At 40.7% G+C, this 17769-nt stretch overlaps 1 protein-coding gene across 1 annotated transcript in view; it reads left to right on the top strand.

Annotated features, from left to right (window-relative positions):
- Window positions 1-17769, top strand: part of stxbp5l (syntaxin binding protein 5L) — a gene marked incomplete at both ends in the record, with an annotated part of 138423 nt that overhangs the window by 112647 nt on the left and 8007 nt on the right. The window contains 5 exons of the mRNA XM_079231421.1: window positions 1326-1394; window positions 2607-2672; window positions 7356-7460; window positions 11384-11437; window positions 14182-14349. Of these exons, the coding sequence (XP_079087547.1) occupies window positions 1326-1394; window positions 2607-2672; window positions 7356-7460; window positions 11384-11437; window positions 14182-14349 (462 nt within the window). The remainder of the gene's footprint in view (window positions 1-1325; window positions 1395-2606; window positions 2673-7355; window positions 7461-11383; window positions 11438-14181; window positions 14350-17769) is intronic.

Below are 17769 nucleotides of genomic sequence, written 5' to 3'. Positions count from 1 at the left end.
CCTGCCTCCCTTTTCTCTGCTACTGATCTTGGCTGGTGATGGTGTCTGAAGGCTCTTATTTATACTTAATGTTACCATATCCAGCCCAGAAAGTATTTACTAATGCACACGCTGCGCCTCTCTTATTTGACACCTCTAGATTTCAGGGCATAGCAGCTCCGGTGTTTAATATTTAAGATGTCTAAGGTCCTTGAGCAACCTTAAGTATTAAGCTCTCTTATTACATAATAGGTTTAGCTGAGAATGTTTTACAGATATTCATGATTTGTGTGAGTGGAGGGATGGCGTTCGGCTTTAGAACTCATTTTCTTCATTTGCTGATGCATAAAGTGCTTTTATTGACTACCACAGCACTTATAGTTCCCAACTTCCTCTTTTTTAAACGCCTCTCTGTGTTGGCTCTTCAAAATCAATTTGGAGATGGAAGGAATAATAACGATGGCAACGGTGCCCTTTTTCTGTACCCCAGGTGGTAGTGTTATGATCTCGAGCACTTGCTATGCTGGAGTTGATATCATGCTGAAGACAAAAAACATTGCCAAAAGGCCACTGGCCTCTTCTCTTTTTGTAGTGTTCCAACTTTTTAGAAAGTTTTCTGTCCTTCCTACAACATTTTTGGCTGTCGTCCTCACACGCATGTGTATAATATATATATGTAAATCAAATTTAGTGTACTCATTTCATAAAATTATTCTTGCTGTGTTTCTCCAGTTATAGTGTGATGCATTATTGAAACCATGTTAGGACAGAACGTCTACGGCAAAAAGTATATAAACGCTAAATGCAATGTCAAGCAATTACTATATTTGATGCTGTTTTGTAAGTAATGCTCTGTCGCCTGCTAGCCCAGTAGTTTAGCTCTGGTGCAAATGGCCGATCACTTCAGCGTCTCAGTGGCGGGTATATCTTGTCTGTCTTCCCCTGACACTAACTCGGTTGCTGCTTGCTCTCACTTTCTTTTCCTCTCTAAGCCTGTGTGTTCTTCTCTCTCCCCCTTCCCTCCTTTGTCCTCCCCTCCCTTCCCGCCGTCCCACCATTTCTTTATTCCATCTATCCTTCTTTTTCTTAATTTACGGTCACACTCTTTCCTTACTCTTCCCTTTGTTTCCTCCTCTCCGTTTCCTCTGTCCTACCCTACTCATACACCTCTTTCTCTTTCCAAACCTGAACATCCTCTCATCTCTCCTCGCCCTGAATCTCTACCTACACTTCTCACTCTTTATTCCTGCCCACCACCCTCTCCACGACTCCTTCCTTCCCTCTCCTCCTCCCACCTTTTGGTGACTCTGTGGTTGCTGGTGTGGGCATGTGGGCCTGCCTGACAGAGGTTTGCATGCGCGGCCTGTCTAACTTTTATTCAGATTCAAAGAAAAGGATCCGTACATCCTATCAGAGTAAGTCGGGCCTTCATAAAGGCTGGGGGACTCTGTGTTTGTGTGCGGCGGGTGGGGGTGGGGGGAAGGGAAGGTATGATGTGGATTCAAAGCAAAAGGACAAACCACAGAGATGATTGGAATGAAAGAGGTTGTTTTGTATCTATATTTTACCATATAAAACAGAACTGCCCTCTTCCAGTCTTGTCCAACGGTATGGTATGTCTTTTGCAGAGAGCCACTCCTTTGAGTCTGTCAAGTAAGGGCAGTTATGAATTTTATATGATCCATGTGATGTATATTTTAACTGAAGCATAACGGGGTGAATAAAGCCTTGTTATCACTGGACCTAGTCACAGTGAAACTAAAATATGTGCTTTTGGTTGATGATTACCAAGGGATTCTTAATTTTATACTACAATGAAGATGTAATGAGTCTCCCTTTCAATGCCTTCAATCTTTTTTTTTAAACAGTGTAACTGATTGAAGGGAATTTGTATTAAGAAGTTTTGCTGCAAACTTTTACTGGAGATAAATAATAAAATGAATCAAAACGTTTTGAACTGTGACGACTCAGTGAGGCTGTTAATGAAGCACTAATGAATGTGGCTTAAGCCCCTTACATTTGTAGTCAGACTAAAAGGAACAAGAATTAGAAATTTCAACATTTGCGGTGGTTTCTAAAAAGGAACTACGTGTAACTTCTGATTCTGGCCTTGTGCTTGGTGCATGTGATCAGATTGGATCAGATCCTGATCAAATCTGTATTTGTTCTGTTTTGTATTTTGATTGTATATGCCACTTTATCATGAGATCTGCACTACTCACGGTCGATGACTAATTATTGTCACGTTTACATTTTAATGTAATCTGGTTTGAAATGAAAAAATATATAAGTATATATTGGCTCTATTGAACAGATTGTAGTGCAGGTCTCAGGTTTCAGCCACTCTGCTCATGGAAGACAAACATAAATCCTAAGAAACATTCACGGGGGAAAGGTAAATCGCAAATACAATTCTTCACTAATGATTATTTAATTCTGCTAATTGATTATGTAGTTTATTAGAGATGAATCACCAATAAGATTGAATAATTGCACTTAAAGCTCTTTCCTGGGGCTCTGCGTGGCTGACGCTGAAGTTGACTTTGGTTAAATCCGTACAACGGACACGTTGACAATAATCTCACAGTCTACTTTTTCTTCCTCTCGGCTGCCATTGGCTGCGGCAGGCCTTACTGAACTCTCTGACAACCAGCAATCCATTGACATGGAGAGAAGCAAGTCGCCCACCTCAGGTAACCTGCTGACACACACACACATACAAGTCCACCTTCCCTGTATGGAAATGTGTTTGGTGAATGGCACTGTGAAGCTTTGCTGGGATGCCAATGTCTTTTAATGTGAGCTGTACTTACAGTATGCAGCCTGTGGACACCTCACCCATCACCAGAGCATCCTCACCTGATGAGAATGGCAGCTGTTTTAAATGGAAACTCATGTCTGGGGTTGTCGAATGGAGGACGCATTACATTTAAAGTTGTGCAAAAGTGCAAGATGTGCTGAAAATCCCTCCGGTAGAGTGATTGTGGTTGTTGGTGAGAGAATGTAACGGTAATGCATTTATCAGACAGTTTGAATTGCACTTTACTGTGGCCCATCGGATGCATTCTGTCACAGCTTCCAGTTGGCTTTCCATTATTCCAATGTTGCTCAATGATTTCACAAAGGTAAGCCAGCGACAAGACAACATTTTGCATTTGCTCTGCCTCTTTGACTTTCTTGCTTGTCCAGCTCTTCTTCTTTTGGCTTAGTAATAATGTTGTGACGGACATGGGATAGCAGGAAGTAGCCAGAAGCTTGTGTTTCGAGAGATGGAGACTAAACAATGGAGAAAGCAAAGCATAGGAAGGTCGAAAGAGTGCAGGGATGATGACCTGCAGTTTATAACATGTGGCAGTAACCAGATCAGAACGGTTCTCACATCTGGTCAATTTTTAATTTGTATCATCCATAATTTAACATAGAAACCTCCTGTGTACTGCATTTGCTGGCATATTTAGTGTGTAGCAGTATTTGACTTGCATTAAATGCTACAGCTTGTATAATGAAAGAGTCATGCCTCTTTACAGGGGAATGGCGTTATGAAGCCTATAAAATAAAAGCCATTAATATTTGTAGTTAATGTTATACTAATTATTCTGTCACCTTTTTTATGGTTTTACGATCACAGTTTGGATGCAATAGATGAGATTTTGAACTATGAGATTGTTTGAAGTATGATGAGGTTTGTGCGTTTGGAGATAAAATATATAAAAGTGTGTTTGTGCTGCGAAGAAAGAAACTAAAATGCATAATGAAGGGAGAGAGAGATGAGACCATTTGCTTGGAGGAGCTTCTGTATCTATTGTGGGAAAACACAGTCTCAGCAAATTCACAATTTAAAAGTTAACTGGAGAAAGTGTTGTAAATCTGTGCCTGAGACACTGCCAAGCAGACAAGCTGTGTCCTCCAGGCTCGTTGTGCTTTTTAAGGCTGTAGATCCCAAACAATTAACATGAAACCAACTAAATGTATTAGTTACGTTTCTCATATGTAACAGATAATAGATATACTAATTACTAGCTGATTTATAGAGAGAAAAATCAATTTCTGCAGTGTTCTCTCTACATATAATCTGCAAAATGTATGAGAAGAACCTTTCAATATCAGCACCAGCGCAGGCCTGTGCCATAGTTCTGTCATACTCTGTGACATCCCGTCTTTTCTGAGAAAATATAATCCCAAGGGGCAGGTGGAGGATGTTTGGGAATTCAAAATATGATGTCTTTGAACTAGGCAGAGATGCGCTGATACCGTGTTTTTCTCATAAACAAGAATGGACCACCGCTGATCTTTGTGTAATAAGACATCATTAGCCAGTGATGAATTCCTACTTTTCCCCCTGAGGAGTATGTGTCATGGTATCCAGGAGAGCCCCTCACTGTGAAGCTGTTCTGGGCATGTGCAACTGGGTTGAGGCCCTGCGGCAGACGTTGAACACACTGGAGGGATTATGTATATTCCTTGTGGCCTGTGAACGCCTCAGGTTAACCCAGGAAGACCTGAAAGATGTGGCTGGAAGCATAAGTGAAGCACATCTGGGTTGCTCTGCTTAGCTTGCCGCCGTCGCAACCCGTACCCATTTAAAACCGCTGAAATGGATAGATGGACCGAGATATAAATTGCGCCAACTTTTGCTTGGTGTGATGTAAACACAGAACCTGGTTGTGTTGCAGAAAATCCATCAGCAGCCTGGTTTGTTGAACTTGAGGTTTGCTTTTTCATCTCCCACATTTGAAGGTTCGGACACAATTTGTACAAGCTAACACATCTTTATAATATTCCAATGGATGCTTATATGCATGCATAGCACATATTTAAGTATCTTGTTGCCCAGTAGCATAGGAAATATCATTGCATTGTATTCGGAGGAGGCGAATAATGTGACTCGATAACTACTCAGTAAAATCAGAAATCCCTCCCTCGGATCATGTGATTTTTGGCTTTCAAAACCTGCAGTTTGCGATGGAGGCAGTGTTGTTATATTTCAACCTTAGGCATATTTCATCAACAAGCTAAATGAATGGCAAATCAGAGATATTTTATCCTTTCCCTTTCTGCTGTTTTTACTTAATGTTTAATCTTTGCCGTTAAAGTATTTTCTATTAGTCAACTGCACTTCCATGGTTTCAATCAGTATTGTTCAGGATGCATCATTTGTTGTCTCACACTTAAGCTTGTCTTTTTCAAAGCGAGCCTCGTAAGGAGAGCATGAGAACAGAATAACCAAACCAGGACAAGATGTTCTTTGCCGTCTTGGCAGAGAGTCTTGCAGCATTGTGATGGTGGTCATTCTGTCCCATTTCAGGCCTGTCATTTGCTAATTAGAGAGCTGGAAGAAAGAAAGAATTATGGAGAGCTGGATGAAAGGATGGGGACAGACACAGCATGACACAGTATGATCAAGTGTCTGATGCACTCACCCAGAGAAGGGGAAAAAGGCAGATGAGCTGTTCTATTTGGCTGAGTACAGTTTCAGAATAATCTGCAATCAAGGAGGAAATGTTAACAATGGTTAATAGCAGTGCGACCGAACAGAAAAAAAAACTTCAATATTAATGCAAGAGTGATATGGAGTACATTTAAACTAGTTATGGCTGGAGACAGATGAGGAAGAACAGCTGTGCTTTGCTTGATGGGCAAAGAATTCATGGTTTGTTTCCTCGTGCTGAATATCAACTTCCACCTTTCTCCCAGGCCATTAGAGGCTGTCTGGCTGTTTCTGGCACACCTCGTGTGCTGTGTCTTTTCAAGGCCACATACAGACTGTGGACAGCTTATTAAGGAAGCCAGCCATCGTCGTAATTCACCTCGTGTGTCAATAACTGCAGGCGTCTATCTCTCCTCTCCTTCACACATCGTTCCCTCTCTTTTACCTGACCCTTTTCCTGTCTTCCTTTAGTCATTAGGCACAGTAATTGGCCCTCTCCTGCCTGAAAGCTGTCTCCCTCCACATCCTTACCTTTGTCTTCTTTCTTTTTTTGTGTCATGAGGTCTGTTGTTTTGGTTTTGGGTTATGCGTTACATTTCCTTTGGGAGTGTTATGCCATGTGTGGCTGTAGCAAAGTTGACTTGACCAGGCCCAGTTGTAAGAAGGACTAACAAGCTGAGAGGCCGTGATGCCAGTGATCGGTGACTGACCCGGCGAGGTATTTTTAGCGGTGAGCATGTCAAGGGAGAAAAGGAGTTGGTGAAACTTTACAGTGTCAAACTGATAGCACCTGCTCAGCTCCATGCAACTCAAGGAGGCTTAATAAAACTTTGAAATAAGTAGACCAACGTTTTTTTCAACTAAACAAACTTTTATGAAGCAAACTCAAATATATTTTAGGTAGAAAATGTTTCTTAAGCTTAAATCATTCATTTAGACAAGTTTGATCATCCTGTTTTCCATTTGTAATGATTATGCTTAGAAACACAATTGAAGCTTTTTCTGGTTGTGTAATGTTGAAATAATCACCCAGTAAGATAATTGCCATTTTTTTCTACACTACAAATTAGGTCCAGTCATACTAAACCACTACATTTGTAGAGCCACCGTCCAACCCAAGGACTTCTTTACTCAGACCAGTTTTAAGGGTAGCATTGACTCACGTTGACTGTTTTGTTTTTTAAATAAGACTAGTAAGAGAGGTTTGGATGGGAACAGTGGATTTGTTCCCGAGAAACTACATGAACTGTGTGATGACATCACTTTGAGGATGTCACCATCACCAGCACTCTTGATGATTATTATTGTGTAAACTGAAGACGTGTAGAATGCAGTCACAACTAACTAGTTTTTCACAGATTATACTGTTCGGTTTGCCAAAGTTAGCGCTCTTATTTGAGTTTGTCAGGTATTTGACAGTCATTGTGAAATGATGGGGTTTAATGGTTTGTTGTCTGTTTGAAATACGTGCATCGAAAAGGTTTAAAAGCCTTGTTGGAACATCGAAGAAGAGGTCATGTATGTTTGAAAGTAAAAAGAAATGCCTTCAGGCACCAGAAGACACTTCTGGTCACAGTGACGTGTATAAAGCCGGAGGACTGACTGCCTGTAGCTGGTGTTGAACTCACTGAAATACCTGACTAGTAATTGTGGTATTGTAAACGTAGTTGTAATATTCGTTGTAATAGTAGTAGTAGTAGTAGTAGTAGTAGTAGTAGTAGTAGTAGTAGTAGTAGTGCTGTGGTTGTTTATGATTATCATAGCTGTTCTTATTCAAACGTTTGCAGGTGGAATGGTGTGGTCCTTAACCGTCTGTTTTCATAACCTCTCAACTGTTTTCCTTCCTGTTACCTGCAAGTCTCTCTTTTTCCCAGTTGGCCCATTGTGTCTGTCTCTCGCCTGTTGCCCTGAAAAGTCTATGTCTGTTCTGTTGGATCTCCTATTCCAGTTCATTACCCAACCTCCCTTCACAATGACCCACGCGTCCTGCCAGAGCCTGTGGCCAGTCTGAGAGCCAGCCACTGCAGTCCAGTCTTTTACTTGCTGGACAATGGTAAGAGGAGGGATGTCTCATAGATCTCAGCCTCTTCATGGACATCTGCTTGTGTTTTCTATTGTATGGTAGTAATGCAACAAAGGAGGGGATTGGGGGGGTTATTGGGTTGTTTTTGGACAGGTGGGGCGTTTGATGTTGCACCTTGCATGCTAACTCTGCTTCCACACTGTGAGCAACACAATTAGAGGCACATTAAAACCATACAGATCTACAATTAAGTATGATAGTCAGTGAATGTCAAGAGTAAAGCAGATCATTTTTTAGCGTTACTGTTTCTGCGTGTAAAATGCCATTCAAAGTTTCCCTGTTTCAACACAACTTTAATTTGAAAAACTTAATGTATAAAGAAAATAGGTGTAGGATACATCTGTCATATGAAATTATGAAAAAAGAAAGAAAAACTACAGTAGGGTGCACAGCTGGGAAGAGGGTGGCGACTCCTACTGGTTGGTTAAAGGTTAGCAGTGTCAAGCGCTGTAGTGAAAATGGGCTTGGGCAATCCAAATTGGGGAAAAAAAAGCAAGGAATATATGTATCACAAAATAAACGTTGTAGTTGCAGTTCACAACACAAATGCATTCAAACCGTCTCGTGCAATGATAGGTCACAGCAGAGTGACCCATCAACCCAGTTGCTTGCAGTGTAAACAAGCTGACAGGGCCTGTGTTTCTAGGAGTAGACTGTCTGTCGCTGTCAATGTGTTCCATGCCTTTGTGCGACTGCTGTTGTTGCATTAGCTCTCTGCCCCAGCTGCTGGGGGGTAGACATCGTGGTGTTTGTTTTATGTGCCGGATCTGGGCTTTGAACTTGGATCGTCATTCGGCAACACTGCGAGGCAGGTGGGCTTGGGAAGAGGAAGGGGTTCCTCCCCAGCCGGGTGCTTCTCCTCACTGCCTCTAGTGTTTCATTCTCTGTGACGTCAAATCATTGTGCCTCCACTGGAATCGCACATCTTTTGTCACTAAAAGGCTACGCGCTACTACTACTACCACTACTGCAGCGCTCTGAATCTCTCTCATCGTGTCTTCCTGACTTCGTCAACAAACCCGTCTCATGTCATCTCGGCTAACATTCATTACTGTCTCTTCTCTGATTAACTGCATGGTGCCCACTGTGTGGCCAGCTGCTGTACTAATAAATATGACCTCAGCTTGCTTTGTACATTTATTAGTGTTGTGGCCTTATGAAGTCCAAAATTAGCCTCATTTATGACCTCAGCATTCTGTACATTACTATTATTCGATCACATGAATTTCCCTACACACCTCAAGGGAAAAATCTAAACATTAGTTTTAGCCATGCTAGCTGTGTGTCTGTCAGTGGACCAGGTTTACCACTTTGGTCCAGACATAAATATTTACATTTTTATTGGATGGATTGCGCAGACATTTATGTTCTCTGTAGGATTTGGTTACTGACTTTTGTTTATACCTGCTAGTCCTGCATGGCCAGACCTATCTCTGCAGCGCCGTGTCAGCACAAAGATAGGTCTGGCTTCACACGTTGCCATTCTGTAATATATTAAGTGGCGCTAAGCACAGGATGCAGCGACCATGCCTTGCAAAATAAATAGCACAGATAGCTGAAGGGGAGAAGAATGCCACGTGATACACGGCCAATGGCTGACTTATACGTACAGTCTACACCCGGTGAGTCAGACTATAGAGCTGCTAATCAGCAGCTTGTCAGTATTGGCTCTATGATGAGTACTTGGTATGCTAAAATTGACATTTAGCTCAAAGCGTCGCCTCACAGAGCTGCTTGCATGTAGATTCTTAGGGTTGTTTACCTCTTAATCTAACCATGAGTTTCATCTCCAAAGGCAGTGATCTCACTGGCATCTGCTGTCTTCCAGGAATAGTACAATTGTTGCCCGTGGAGAAATTTAACATTTAAATCCAATCTATCTCGGGCTTGTGCAGCGGAGAAGAAGAGCAGAGTAAAGTTGCACAGTCTGTGGAAATATTGGATTTAAACGTTTCACCTCGGGCAAATAATGTATTATTTCAGATTCACCGTAGACTTCTGTGGGATCACAAACACACGTTTCAAGGTGCAACGCTCTGCCTGAATACATGGCTAAAAATAGAAAGCCCCAAGGTTTGCATAAAAAAATTCTATGTGACCAAATCACAGAGTAACAAACGGACTGCTGAGGTCACAAATGGGGCAAGTCGAACTAAAGTGCTGTCATACAAGTGTCACATGTTGTCACATAAAGATAACAACAACAAGAAACCAGCTTGGAGTCAAATATTCTTCGGCTGTGAAAATAAAGCACATGAATGATGGATCATAATAGTATTAACCAACATCGACTTAATAAAGTTAAGTTCAGTGAGCATGTAGCAAAAAGCTGCAAAAACCAACGGTAATTAATGTTTGGTTGGTTATTGTTCATATTCCCAATAAACAACCCATTGGCTCCTCAGATAAATCCCACACATTAATTTTGATTAAATTACATTTTATGAAGCGTTAATGCAGCCACTGGGCTATTAAACAGAGGAGCATCTGTGTGTAACAGGTTTATTATGAGATCATTTTCTCTGTCATTTTATCCCCAACACTGCACATTTTATATAGTTCCAGCAGCATCTGGTGACTGTATTCGATTGTGAAAACACACACACACACACACACACACACACACACACACACACACACACACACACACACACACACACACACACACACACACACACACATACACACACACAGAGCTCATCTATTATCTAATTTGCCACACTAATCAGAAAGGCTCTATTTGTTCCAGGAAAAATGGAAACAGAAATGTAAATTCAATTAGCGCACCATAACCCCCCAATTTCCCCTGCTACAAAGGAAAGATGTTCTTCCTCAAAATGACCTTTGATACTGAGCAGTCTACATGGTCCTTCACAGCAAATAAATGGTATAAATGGAATAAATTGCATTACATTACAGTAGATTACAAATAAAAAGTCTACCATTTCCTCCATGTCCTCTACTGTACTTATTTCCTTCTATGGCAGAAGGATTGAAATCTTGAGTCAATATTCTTTGATTTTCCAATTCTAAAGTCAGTGGTCAAAACTATAAATATAGTAAATTCATGATCATGCTGTTTTCCTCGTGGTCATGAAATGTATAAATTCCCATGTAATCACCATCCTGTCTCCTCCACACTGTACACAAAGAAACAATGACCTATTGCCTTCTTTTTGATGGGAAAACTGACTCATACCATCTCAAGTTTGACCTTTGCAGTTCTCTGCAAAATGCTTGCAAAATGTTGTTTTAAAGAAGTTATTTTATTGCCCTCAGTGTCTGACTGTGGTTTTTGTATTGACACCCTGTGGTGTCTCCCTGTTTATTTGTGCTTCCATGTCAGACATCCCCAAGCCTTAGAAGATACAATTTTACAGGGACATTTAAGCAGAACAAGTATTTTGGGCAAAAGTTACATATTTAATTGAAGAACTTTGCCAGGGTTAATCATATTTGAGATATGTGCAGAGAATGGGACTCACATTTGACATTCAGACTAAATTAAATAAGTTATTTTTCCTTTTTGCAACCCAACAGTAAAATAGCCATTAGGTATAAAAAATAACATGCTCAGAATGTGAATAAGTTGGATTGTTAAATTAACCCAGTATAGGTATATTGATCTCGTAGAGATAGCTGGGAACACTGGCCTGGGAGCATGCATTTTGAAATATGCCTGCCGTGTGCAACTGCACCAATTTGCATGTTCTGGTTCTTTGTCCCTTTTGAGTGATTTCCATTATGTTTGGTTTGAGTATTTTTTATTTATTTTGCACTTTTGTTTGTCATTGTTTAACTTAGATTACTCCTACCATATATTTTAATTATTTATTTAATATTTTTATTTGAAGGGATTAACTGGTGCTTTGTTTCCTATTCTTTTGTTTCAGTAAAGGGACCCGGCAGAAAGTTAAGTCTGCCAACAGATCTTAAGACTGATCTTGGTACGGTAGGCGAAAGCCAGCAGTTTTCACTTGATTTCCTTTAATTAAGCCATTAAGGTTTTTGCTTTTGTCATGTTTTCTAGGCTTTTATGTTGCTTAAGTAGTTTTTATTCTCACTCAAACCTTCTTCTTTCAGTTTCCTTGTCACTCTCTCCTCCTGTTCAACCAGCCCATGAGGCTGTCGGACTTAAGTGTTTGTCCATTTTCCCCCTTAATGTGTTTTTATTTGATTCTTCTGTATATGTTCCTTCTACATTTTGCAAGTGTTTATAAAGGTGATTTCTAACTCATGCCCTTATTTAAATTTGAGGTTTTCTATCGCTTTATCATGATTGGACCATTTCTGATTTTACACAACCTTTCCTCCATTGACAGCCTTGCTCTACAGTGATTGGATCACTCGCTACCTCTCTCATTGTAACTGGATCATTTCTCTCTTAAACAGTCTTTTCTCCATTTTCACTGGATCATCTGCATTATAGATACTGAGCGTCGTCCCAACCCCCTCCATACATCTCTACTACTGTACATACACATCACAATCTCAGGTTTCCCTTTCTCTGCTTCTGCAGACTCCTGCTTTATACATGCTTAAAAACTGCTGCTGCTTCTTTAACACAAAATGTGCCACTGCCTACTTATTCCTGTGACTTGCATCATTTATTGACCTTTCTTTATTTGACAGGTATTAAAAAAAAGGCTTTATTTTGTCAACCCTGTATTAGATTTAGTGACAGTGAGAACATTAACAAAAAAATAAAAATCCAACCTTAAAAAGATCAACCTTAAATGTGGTGACCTCGTCATATATTTAGTCTGATTAAAAAGAGAGCGTTTTAAGCTCATTAAATCTCCTGGGAGGTTCAAACATGCCCCTGAAGTGTTAATGGGATGCATGTTGTCAGTAAACATGAGGGAATACATAATTCATCTTTTACCTTTTCAAAAGCTACAAAATGATAAGATGTTGGTTATGACAACAACATATTTTGTCAAAAGAGTCTGTTACAGAGAGTATTACTCTTTGTGTGTGTTTGGTGGGTGGGGGGGGGGGGGGGGGGGGGGGTATGTGTGCAAATGTGTGTAATCCATGCTCTGGGCCAGTGTCCAGTGTGTGTGTGTGTGTGTGTGTGTGTGTGTGTGTGTGTGTGTGTGTGTGTGTGTGTGTGTGTGAGGGTACTGTGCCATATATTTCTGATATGTACTACTTTCCTGCAGAACATCTCGGGGCAAGTGACTGATTTGCTGCTTCTCTGTTTGATATTCACGGTTACAACACATGTAGATAGATACACAGAGGTGTCGTCATATGGCTTTGGCATTGGTTGGTCCAATGTAACCTGCAGTTTTCAATCCCTTCATGGCCTCGGTCCGTCCTGCTGTGAAACTAGATGAGAGTTTTCCATCTTCACCTTGATATTGAATCATTTCAGCATCCACTGGCTGAAGAGGAGACTTGGATTTGATATGACAGACATATGATCAGTGCAAAAATACTGAGTGGAGAGTGACGAGAGAACGCTGTCTCGTGTGTTTACTAATTAGCACAATACTAATTATCCTCATGCTTCATGAGTCTCGAAGAGAAAACCAGAGCGGAAAGGTTTGATCACACCCTCTTCGTTTTAACTTTGGTTTTACTGCCACAGGGATGTCATTAAAGAGAATGGTACTCTTTTATTACTCGTCTCTCAAGACAAATGAGTAGGAGAGCACACAGGCGAAGGTATCATGAAGCTGTTAATTAAGGCTTTCTTGGCAGCATTTTTGTCTTGCCGACTAAACTTCGGGCAACAAAGAAGTGCACCCAATCCACACACTTCTGTTTTTCTTTGTCTCATTAATATGTTTTGGCTCTAAACAAATTATTTTGCACACTTACACACAACCAGCACGGTACATTGAGTAACGATGAAGCTTCCAACAAACTCAGTCCCTGAGGGGAGGCCATGTAAGGCAACAATTCACAGAATGTAACAAGTGTTTCCTATCACCACCATCTGTAGCCAATTGTGTGGCCAAACCAAAATAACCGGAGTATTTGCGTTAGAATTTAAAAACCAGGTGTACCAGATGATTTTTTTTTTAGATCTTTTACTGTTCCTTTGATCTTCACTTCGCTTTTTTCCATAGTCCGTAATGTCACAAAGCTTCCGGTCTTAAAAAGAAATGTCTGCTGAAGAGAAATATAGATTAAAAAAGAAACAAAGTGGAGATGAATTAAGCCTGTTTTTCTTTTGACTTTCATATCTCTTTCTTGGCACAGATGAAACTGCACTCGCAATTTGCCTCTGCATTGTGCTCTCCTTTCTGTTGCCCCAGCCTCTCTTTCTCCTACCTGCTCATACTTACTTCAATTCACTCTCCAGCCTTTTGTCACTCACTCTCGCTCTCGCTTTCCCTTTCTCCCTAACCACCACTAATTCTCCTTGACAATCTGATTTTCAACATTGGCTTGTTCCTCTTACTGCAAAAATAGCCATCGTCATAGGTCATGTCGTATAATACTGAGTTAAAGTAATATGTTTTTTGTTTAGTTTTTTTAAATAGATAGTAAACTATCCATATCGGGTGAGAAAGCTTAAGCTATATCCTTGAAAACTGCATCATGAATAAGTAAAATGATCTCATCTTATTTGAATATTTCTATATGACATGAAGATGGATATCGCAGTGGTGGATTAGAATATGAAAGTTTTGTTTCCCTTCTTGTGTTGTTTGCTAATGCTTTGCCGTTGTTACAGATCATGTTAATGGACATTGCACTAGCCCCACCTCCCAGCCCAAGCCTCGCGTCCCGATGGGTCCCGAGGGGCCACGGCTTACCCGCAGAGGCCCTGGCCGACCGCCCTTCCGCAAGGCCCAGTCCGCTGCTTGCATGGAGATCTCTTTGCCTGTGTCCCACACTGAAGGTGTGTGCTTGTCTTCCCATAACTCCCACCCCTACGCCTCTATAACATTCCCTCCTTCCCAACAAGTGCATGCCATCCTCCCACCTTGGGGTAAGTGGATTAGGTCCTGATGCATAGTAAACACAAGACAAGCGTATGCTAATGCAAGATAGCAGGATAAAAACAACATACTGACAGTGAATGGTTTGCATATACGCTAGTTAGCTAGCTGCATCTATGCCATGCAAGAACAGAAAACTTGACAGGCTACGGGGTGCGAGGTGTTAGTGAAAGATGATATTGTTGATTTCTTTCCAAACGTAGTCACTGCAAATTGGCCGTATATGAACTTCACTTTTTGAAACTATGATTGCACATGAAGTGATCTGGTGATCAGCCAGCAGGTTACCAGATGAATATGATGCCTATTACTGCTGTATGTGCGTGTTTGCATTTATCTTACTTTAAACATTTAACTCTGCATCTTGCATTAGCATCATCTTACAACATTTGGACTACAGGTTCTGCTTCTCTTGAATGCAAACAATGGCCATTGCATTGTGTCCCTTAACATTGTTACTTGTGTCGACCGTGTCCGAGGCCTGAAGGTTGGTGCAATGTGATGTTTCAACCAAATTCATTTTATATTTCTCCAGTGTTTTTTTTCTTCTCTTCCTTCAATTTAAAAGCAGCGCTGATGTGTTTACAATTGATCACACAGTGAACCTTCCTCAGCCAAGTGAAGTTGTCTTCAGCCATGTTTTCATACCTTCTCATGAATAGATTCTGGATATTTTCATTGATTGACATTTTTTATTTTTTATTATTTTGACTAAGAAACAAAGCACACAATATTAATGTAGTGTGGCCACACCTCCTGACTTTCTCATAATCCGCAAACTTTGAGCCGAGGGAAGCATGTCTTTATATAGTTGTTGTGTTTGTTAGTGAGTCTACAATTTTTCTTCAAAGGGATATTACCAAAACATCCACATTGTTGTTGTTTTACTATAATTGCCAATTTCAGTATACACACAGATGAAAGAGGTGATTAAGTTGTACAAGACAACCGCTCATGCATGATCTGCACTCTGGCATTTTGATGGCATAATGATAAATCTGACATTTATTTTCTTTCATTTGAACTCCGTTAATTCACACTCCGACATTGATCTGTACCATCTAAAATGTATCGACCCAACTGGCTGTGTGTGTGTGTGTGTGTGTGTGTGTGTGTGTGTGTGTGTAGGAAATGTGTGCTTTTGTGGGTGTGTAAATATGTGTCCGTCTCTACCCAGCAGGTGTTTCAGTGTTTTTTTAGCTGCTGTATGTCTATAGTATCCCCTGTTAACTTGAATTAAGCCAAACACACTCTGAAGTCTTTGATACAACATCTTCCTCATTTTCAAAATGTAATGTATTGGCCCATCCTTGAAAATTTGATTACTATCTTAAAGAAAACGTGGATCATATTTTAGGCTTGTTGTTATAGGTATATTCTGCCAGTCTGCCCTCACACAACAAGTGGCAGCCGAAGCAAAAACAAAGAAGCATATGTCAAGTGGGAACCTAAAATGACAATTTTGAGATATTGACCTCGAAACTGACACATGAAAAGGGTCTCCGTCAGGATTGTACATCAGCATTTAATTACACAATATGAAAGTTTGCACTTATTCTGTCACTACCAGAAAACCGACATCAATGCACCACTGCAGGGCATTCGTTGACATCCTCGGACAAAGATGATGCCACGCAGAACTCATGACAGGACTCAAGTTGGACATTTTATTTCTCTCTCTTCCAAACTGAACATTTTCTTTTAGTGTAAAAAGTCCCAGCAAAATATTAATTGCCGTTTTTTTGCGAGCTGAACTTTAGGTCTTAACAAGGATTCACATTGCTGGGTGATTTTCTGAGGGTAGAGGAAATAAGACTGCCCAAAGAGACTGCAGGTTTAGGGAATGGATAATCCATAAAGAAGTGACAGACATGACGATTGGCCCTGGAGGCAGAGACGCTGTTAAGCACTGCAGTGCTCTAATTTAAAGTATGGATCGTGAAAATGTACTTTGCCACCTTAAAGCTGCAAATTGTCATACAGAAGATGGCATGTGAGAAAATGTCCATGTACGTCAGTCAAAGACGCACTGCTATCACGCTGCTGATTTATACATCCGATGCAGCACCTGCACTGCATACAGTGCTGAGGCATCATACACATTATACACTTGTGTCTCTGAGGAGAGAACACTTCTGGAAAGCTCTAACTGTGCAGGTCATTGTATTTACTTTTAGCCGGGGCTCTGCCACACTAATAGAAAGTCAGGTCAGGTCACGCCAGGCACATCTCACCCTCGGAAAGTCAATACTGAGAGTTCCCAAAATGTCACAGTTACTAACAACACCCTGCACACACATCAGACAAAAAGTAACACGCGAGGGTTGCAAATAAGAGAATCTTCCTTCACATTTGTGAAGGAAGATATCTCTTTAAAGATATATTTCGGGTCAACACCCGGATGTTATTGTTGTGCCGACTTTAAAGGATTTTAACAAACGTGCTGATGCAAAGTATTTCTTCTAAATAATAAACAGGATCGGTGCGGTGCTGCTTTCACAGTTGACCCTTGAACATCAATTCTGCAATTCTGCAATTAGATTCACACGGCCATCTTCATCGACCTCATTATACAACAGTGACCTAGAGCTGAGAGGGAAGCCGTTATTCATTAGCATAAGCTGAATATTTTATTAAAGCCACTGCTGCATCATCAATGCAGACGATGATCACTCTGTTCGACAGTTGAATTAATGCATCTATAATGTCTGAAAACATTCATATGAAACTGACTTCTTGATTGAACATGAAACTTTGAATGAGGATTTAGGAAGGTAGCAGCTTGAAATGTAAGGTAACCAGAAATATCACACAGGTAGACAAAGATGGATGTACCTGTTACAAGCCACCAAACTTACTTGCTGTTTGAGTGGCAGTGTGCTAATCATAGGTCATCATGGGTTAGCATGTCATTGTAATCTCTCAACATGAATGACAAATTAGTAGTATGGGTTTTGGCTACATTAGTATGGCCATGCTTCTTAGACACACCAGGTCATGACAATCTAGAGTTTTATTTTTTCAAAAGCTCTGTGGGAGAGAGAGCCGCACGCCTCCTTTCTGACACTAAAGATATATTTGTAATCGTCTGTCTGAGGGATAACTACCTTGTCTTTGTGTGCCTCAGCAGTAGACAGTGCTTGTGTAGAGCTGTGACTCTGTCTGAAATCAAATTGACAACGGTCATCAGTGTCCAGAATTTGACATGACATGACGGGGTCCCTTGTCTTTTGCGGCACGTGCAGTTCTGTACAGAAAAACACTGTTCGACAGGCACCCTGGGGTAGTGTAAAGAACGAATGCATTCAATGCAGCGAGCC

Source organism: Taurulus bubalis (genome assembly GCF_910589615.1).
Source record: "Taurulus bubalis genome assembly, chromosome: 15".
NCBI lineage: Eukaryota > Metazoa > Chordata > Actinopteri > Perciformes > Cottidae > Taurulus > Taurulus bubalis.
The sequence above is the reverse complement of the archived record's forward strand: the minus strand, read 5'-3'. Positions and strand labels throughout refer to the sequence as shown.